A 7,500-nucleotide genomic window follows, 5' to 3' on the forward strand; every position below is an offset into this window, starting at 1 on the left:
ACCAACACAAGTTTCGAAAACTAAAATAGGGAATCGATTTTAACCAAATATGTACACTTCATTTTAAACAAATGAAACAAATAAAAAAAAGTAGATGTAACAAAACCCACAAACTTCACGCCAATAAATCATCAGAAATATTGCTGGCTTGTGCGTCTTCAAGCACCCTCTCTACGTTCGTCCTAATGGCTGTTAGTTGTCCGTGGATTGGCCTATATTTGGCATTGAAAATGGAAACGTCTTTTACAATCGATTCAATGAACATTTATGTCTCAAAAATCGAAAAGGATTTTTTCACAAAAGTGACAGCCCTAACACACACACAGACAAGAGTTTCATTTTGTACCTTAAAGCTTTCTAGAACACTGATATACTGAAAGCAGTCTATTGACAACATTTACATAAGCTAATGCTTATGTCCAAAGTGACTTACAGAACAACACACAGCATGTAACATATAGCCTATCCAAAATGTATCGGTGTATGTGGGGGGGTTGTGTGTGTTTGTTTGGTTGGTTGGTTGGTTGTTTATTTGTATTTTTGATTGAATAACCATGACTGTCTTACACAGTGTGTGTGCAGTGGTCTAAGTCTTCAGATTTAATTAGGCTTGCTTCCTAGTAGTGACATCTGCACACATTAAAATCGTGTTGGACTAATGCAAGCAGTTTAATTGATGCAGAGAGATGTATCACTCACATACTCTTTCTACTCAACACACACACACACACACACACACACACACACACACACACACACACACACACACACACACGCTTTCTCTCTCTCTTTCTCTCAAACACACACTCTCACTCTATCTCTCTCTGCTCCTCTTCAATTCCAATCTGTCAACACTAATCCTTTTAATGTAATGTTGGTTTGATTTTTTCTCTCTCTCTCTACCCCCCCCCCCCCCCCCTCGTTCTCTGTGTCTGCAGTCCGTCTGCGTGAGGATCGTCTGTCCCTGATAAGGGAGTGTGTGTCCCAGTGCCCCTCAGCCCATCGCCAAGCCACCACTCTGCTGGAGCTGGCTAGACTGCTGCGGGTGGCAGGTAATGCACCTTAGTCTTATAAGAACTTTAGAAAGGCTTTATTAATCATGTAATAACCATGTAATTAAAACATTTCTTCATATTATTGGATTTACCAGCATTAATGACTTGGTAATCTGATCGTAAATGTTTTAAACTTTTGTAATAAGATTTTAGTAAATACTCTGCATGATATCACCGGGTAAAATGGTTTCTTTGTCGGTGAAACCACGTTGCCTTGGATTGGGGTTGTTGCATGTGTGATGGAGGCGGTTTACAATTAATGAGCTAAGGCTTAAATGAACCCACATCAAAAGGAATAAGCTGGGCTGTGTTTGGAGAATGGAGTTAGGAAAGGTCACAAAATGCCACTTCTGCCCCTGGTCATTAGTAGTGACCCCCACCAGCAACGAGCCATCATCTAATTCGTCCTTCTGACTCATTCATCATATCAAACACCTTTGTCAATAACCGTCGCTCAATACGACCTGCAGTGATGGATCCACACTTAAAATGGCATTTATTAGTAATGGGCTGTGTCTTTTGAAGATGGTTGTGGCGGCGTGTTCAAGGCCATTAATATTGCATTGTTCACAGCGTCCCAGCTCGCAGTGGAACCACATTCTGGGGGGGGGGGGTTGTTTGGTGAACCAGATGAGCGGTGGTAAATCACTGCTCAATGACAGCTCATCACGCCTCATTATGGATGCATCTGAATCACAGGGGTCTGTGAATGGCAACTGTGTGTGTGTGTGCGCACGTGCACCAGACATTAAACACAGTGAATGTTTGTAGAAAAATGTTAAAAGTGGTTTTGTGGTATCTCTGTGTGTGTGTGTGTGTGTGTGTGTGTATAAAGTACAAATTCCAAGCATTGGCATCCTCTTTGCCTCTCTTGCTTTGAAGAGGCTGCTGCTTTTCCTCGTCTTGCGCCTGTGAAGGTTTGGGTTGAACCCCACTGGAGAGACTCCTCTCTGGATGAGCTCTCTCTCTCTCTCTCTCTCTCTCTCTCTCTCTCTCTCTCTCTGTCTCTCTCTTATTCCTCTCTCTCTTTCTCTCTCTCATTCCTCTCTCTTTCTCTCTGGATCCCCCTGCCTGCTGCCCTGCATGTTAATACCAGTCAGTCAGATACACAGCTGCAGAGAAGTGCACAACACAGAGATTGACAGAGCAATATAGAGACACAGAGATGGACAGAGCAGTATAGAGACACAGAGCAGTATAGAGACACAGAGCAGTATAGAGACACAGAGCAATATAGAGACACAGAGCAGTGTAGAGACACAGAGCAATGTAGAGACACAGAGCAATGTAGAGACACAGAGCAATGTAGAGACACAGAGCAGTATAGAGACACAGAGCAGTATAGAGACACAGAGCAATGTAGAGACACAGAGCAATGTAGAGACACAGAGCAATGTAGAGACACAGAGCAATGTAGAGACACAGAGCAATGTAGAGACACAGAGCAATATAGAGACACAGAGCAGTATAGAGACACAGAGCAATGTAGAGACACAGAGCAGTATAGAGACACAGAGATGGACAGAGCAGTATAGAGACACAGAGCAATGTAGAGACACAGAGCAATGTAGAGACACAGAGCAGTACATTACATTACATTACATTACATTACATTTGGCTGACGCTTTTTAACCAAAGCGACTAACAACATGGTAAACAGTAAGTTTTTAGAACAATTCTCACAATTTTAGGACAGTTTAAAAAAACATTAGAGTACAGTAAGAATAAGTGCGTCGGTGAGTGCTGTTTTTAACAGTTACTTGTCAGTTTAAAACGGCTGGTGAGTGCTAGGATCAGTAAGACTTGTTGTAAGTGTTGCTATGAGAGTAGATGTTCTCTAAAGAGCTGGGTCTTCAGGAGTTTTTTGAAAGTGGAAAAGGATGTCCCTGCCCTTGTAGGAACTGGCAGTGTGTTCCACCAACGAGGAACAACAGATGAGAAAAGTTTGGATTGGCTTGAGCGTACCGGTGGTAGAGCTAGACGTCGTTCGTCAGAGGAGCGCAGCGGTCTGGAGGTAGTGTAAGTCTGTATGAGGGCATTCAAGTAGGTGGGAGCAGAACCGGAGACTACTTTGTAGGCAAGCGTTAGAGACTTGAATTTGATGCGGGCCGCCATAGGTAGCCAGTGTAGCTGGATGAGCAGCGGGGTAACATGTGCCCTTTTGGGTTGGTTGTAGACCAGGCGCGCCGCCGCGTTCTGGATCATCTGAAGTGGTTTCACTGCGCAGGCTGGGAGACCTGTCAGGAGGGCATTGCAGTAGTCGAGTCGTGAGATGACTATTGCCTGAACCAGAAGTTGGGTAGCATCTTGAGTCAAGTAAGTCCTGATTTTCCGTATGTTGTAGAGTGCAAAACGGCATGACCGGGCGACTGAGGCAACATGATCTGAGAAGTTTAGTTGGTTGTCAAGAACAACTCCTAGATTTCTTGCAGTCCTGGTCGGTGAAACAGACAGGGAGTCAAATTTGATGTTGATGTCGTGGTGTATGGTAGGTTTAGCTGGGATGACCAGCAGTTCAGTCTTTGAGAGGTTCAGCTGGAGGTGGTGTGCCTTCATCCATGTAGCTATGTCTGAAAGGCAATCCGAGATCCGTGCTGAAACCAGGGGATCGTCAGGTGGAAAGGACAGATAGAGCTGTGTGTCGTCTGCATAGCAGTGGTATGAGAAGCCGTGCGAACGGATAATCTGTCCCAAGGAGGTGGTGTAGATAGCAAAGAGGAGGGGGCCCAGCACTGAGCCCTGGGGGACCCCTGTGGTGAGATGGTGAGGTGCGGATAGCTGACCAAGCCATGATACGTTAAACGAGCGTCCTGTGAGGTAGGATTCAAACCAGGAGAGAGCAGAACCGGAGATTCCCATGTCAGCGAGTATAGAGAGAAGGATACGGTGATTAACCGTGTCAAAGGCAGCCGATAAGTCAAGCAGAATGAGTACTGATGACCGAGCGGTCGCCCTGGCTTCTTTTAAGGCTTCTGTTACAGACAGCAGAGCCGTTTCAGTAGAGTGGCCGCTTTTGAACCCAGACTGATTTGGATCCAGAAGGTTGTTCTGTGAAAGGAAGTCAGAGACCTGTTTGGAGACTGCTCGTTCAATGCCTTTGGATAGGAAAGGCAGTAGTGAGACAGGGCGGTAGTTCTCGACTTGAGCAGGGTTGAGAGAAGCTTTCTTAAGTAACGGTGTTACCCGGGCCATTTTGAACGCTGTTGGAAATGTGCCGGAGGTTAGCGAGGCATTGATCACATGTGTGATAGCTGGAGCGATGGTCGGGCTGATGGACTGAAGTAGGCTCGTAGGTATAGGGTCCAGCGAGCATGTGGTAGGACGGCTGCATGTCAGGAGTCTGGACACTTCACTCTCGGAGAGAGGCATGAATGCTGAAAAAGATGTTCCAGCAGTGCGGTATCTGAGTCAGATGCGTTGAGTGGGCATGTAGAGAATTGACTGCTGATTGCCGCCACTTTGTTTGTAAAAAATGAGGCGAGGGTATCTGCAGTAAGGCTGGATGGAGGAGGAGGCAGCTGAGGGTTGAGTAGCGATTTGAAGGTTGAGAAAAGTTTTCGAGTGTCTGTAGCGCTGTTGATTTTGTCATTGTAGAAAGCAGTCTTAGCAGCAGTGATGCTGGCTGAGAAGGAGGTCAGGAGTGTCTGGTAGTTTTTGAGGTCGTCAGCTAGTTTGGATTTGTGCCATTTCCTCTCCGCGGCTCTGAGTTTGGTGCGCTGTGATCGGAGGGTATCATTTAGCCATGGATGAGAATGTTTAGATCGAGCTGGCCTTGTGGTAAGAGGGCACAGCTCGTCTAGACACGAGGTCAGTGTGGAGCAGAGCGAGTCAGTGGCTTCATTAACCTCCAGAGAGGAGAAGGTGTTGAGTGGAGGTAGACCGGAGGCAACCACAGAGGAGAAGTGCGTTGGAGACAGGTTCCGGATGTTGCGGCGGAACGTGACCATCGGCTGAGGAGCCGGAGGCTGTTCTGACAGGCTGACGTTGAACTGGATGAAGAAGTGGTCAGAAAGATGGAGAGGCGTCACCATGAGGGTGTCTGTGCTGCAGTTCCGAGTGAAGATCAAGTCAAGCTCTTTGCCAGCTTTGTGAGTCGGTGGGCTTTGAACCAGTGTAAGGTTAGTGGAGAGTGCAGCTGGGGTGGCAGTGTTCTCTGGTTTGATCCAAGTCTCAGTGAGAGCAAGGAGTTCCAATGAAAGGTGGTTGGCATAGCCAGCTATTAAGTCGGTTTTGTTGACTGCGGATTGACAGTTCCACAAGCCCATGGAGAAGGAGGTTTCTGTAGGTGAGGACCGTTTAAGTTCCTGGAGGTTAAGGCGATTTCTGCCCCTTTTGGCATGATGCCATTTTCTGCGATGGCCGGTGATAACAGATATGGTGGAATGGCACATTTTTGCCTTTGTCGGCGCCTGTGCTCGGTGAACTTGCACAGGTAAACTTGCTTGTCTTGACCGTGTCCGTCTTAACCGTGGCTGGCTAAAACGAGGGCTGCCGCTTATGCTGCCGCTTCAGCAGCAGCCACTATTTTTATTCTGCTAGGAATTGCATGCAGCTGTCCTCCTGTCTCACTAATGATGCATCAGCGTACACCGCCCTCTGACGTTCGCACAGCTTAGATTGTTCAAAAGGGTGTTAATTACTGTCAACTGAAAGTCCGCTCGCTCACACCGACCGAAACTCACAGTTTCAAGTAGCCTCCTCCCTCAGCTGTTCCCAAACGCCCAGAGTCCAATTCTAACAATTGGAGAGGATTTGGCCAGTAGTAGCCTATGTGTTCTTGCTTTCTCTCTCCCAACTCACTGCAGTTGTTGTCTTTTATAGAGTATAGAGACACAGAGCAGTATAGAGACACAGAGATGGACAGAGCAATATAGAGACACAGAGCAGTATAGAGACACAGAGCAATATAGATACACAGAGATGGACAGAGAAGTATAGAGACACAGAGATGGACAGAACAGTATAGAGACACAGAGCAATATAGAGACACAGAGCAATATAGAGACACAGAGATGGACAGAGCAATATAGAGACACAGAGCATAGAGACACATAGCAGTATAGAGACACCGAGCAATATAGATACACAGAGATGGACAGAGCAGTATAGAGACACAGAGCATAGAGACACATAGCAGTATAGAGACACAGAGCATAGAGACACATAGCAGTATAGAGACACAGAGATGGACAGAGCAGTATAGAGACACAGAGCAATATACAAAAGACATGGTCTAGGGGTATGATTCTAGCTGACCAGAAACAAAAGACATGGTTTGTTGTCTTTGTTTGAGACTTCCGGGTCCGCTTACTGCTGTGCTGAACTAAACCTAAACTAAATAACGTGAAAACCCATCACCAAATACCACCTGCTCTAAATATGAATTATAACTAAAGACAACAAAGATCACTCCCATACGGGAAACGTGCTTGGGGAACAAAATCACTACACACTTTTGCTAAACAAAGCTAAACAAAGCTAAACAAAGAACGTGACGTGCCAGCGAGGCACCACAAAGCTGCCCTGCGTCTGCCGACGGGAGCAGATGGGAAGTGAGTGTGAGAGAGCGCCCGGACGTCAAACAGGGCGTCCTTATAGACGTAACCCAACCCACAATCATCACTTGGCTGGACACAAGATGGCCTGTAGGGGGACAGAATAAACAGGAGGAGTGTAAACGCAACAAAGTAGCGCAGCAGCACAAACACTGTTCAGTTTGTCCTTAATAGCGTAAGAGACACAGAGCAGTATAGAGACACAGAGCAGTATAGAGACACAGAGCAGTGTAGAGACACAGAGCAGTGTAGAGACACAGAGCAGTGTAGAGACACAGAGCAGTGTAGAGACACAGAGCAGTGTAGAGACACAGAGCAGTGTAGAGACACAGAGCAGTGTAGAGACACAGAGCAGTGTAGAGACACAGAGCAGTGTAGAGACACAGAGCAGTGTAGAGACACAGAGCAGTGTAGAGACACAGAGCAGTGTAGAGACACAGAGCAGTGTAGAGACACAGAGCAGTATAGAGACACAGAGATGGACAGAGCAGTATAGAGACACAGAGCAGTATAGAGACACAGAACAGTATAGAGACACAGAGCAGTGTAGAGACACAGAGCAGTGTAGAGACACCGAGCAGTATAGAGACACAGAGATGGACAGAGCAGTATAGAGACACAGAGCAGTATAGAGACACAGAACAGTATAGAGACACAGAGCAGCATAGAGACACAGAGCAGTATAGAGACACAGGGATGTGCACAGCAAAGGGAAGTGTATTGGACATTGCAGACAATTCTAGAAACATGTAGCACTGCAGGATCAAGGTAAATGCACAAGAGTTCATATCACGTCCACTGAACACTGAGACATGTCTAGAACAGTGTGAGGAGAGGTGTGTAGAGCACCGGAATGGTCTAGAACAGCGTGTAGAGAGTTGTATGGCGCA

The 7,500-nt window shown here is 46.5% G+C and overlaps 1 protein-coding gene across 1 annotated transcript in view; it reads left to right on the forward strand.

Moving 5' to 3' along the window:
• Positions 1-7,500, forward strand: part of nbas (NBAS subunit of NRZ tethering complex) — a 212,488-nt gene that overhangs the window by 82,118 nt on the left and 122,870 nt on the right. Inside the window, 1 exon segment of the mRNA XM_042094533.1 lies at positions 939-1,052. Within this exon segment, the coding sequence (XP_041950467.1) occupies positions 939-1,052 (114 nt within the window).

This window comes from Alosa sapidissima, chromosome 6, assembly GCF_018492685.1.
Source record: "Alosa sapidissima isolate fAloSap1 chromosome 6, fAloSap1.pri, whole genome shotgun sequence".
Classification (NCBI taxonomy): Eukaryota; Metazoa; Chordata; class Actinopteri; order Clupeiformes; family Clupeidae; genus Alosa; species Alosa sapidissima.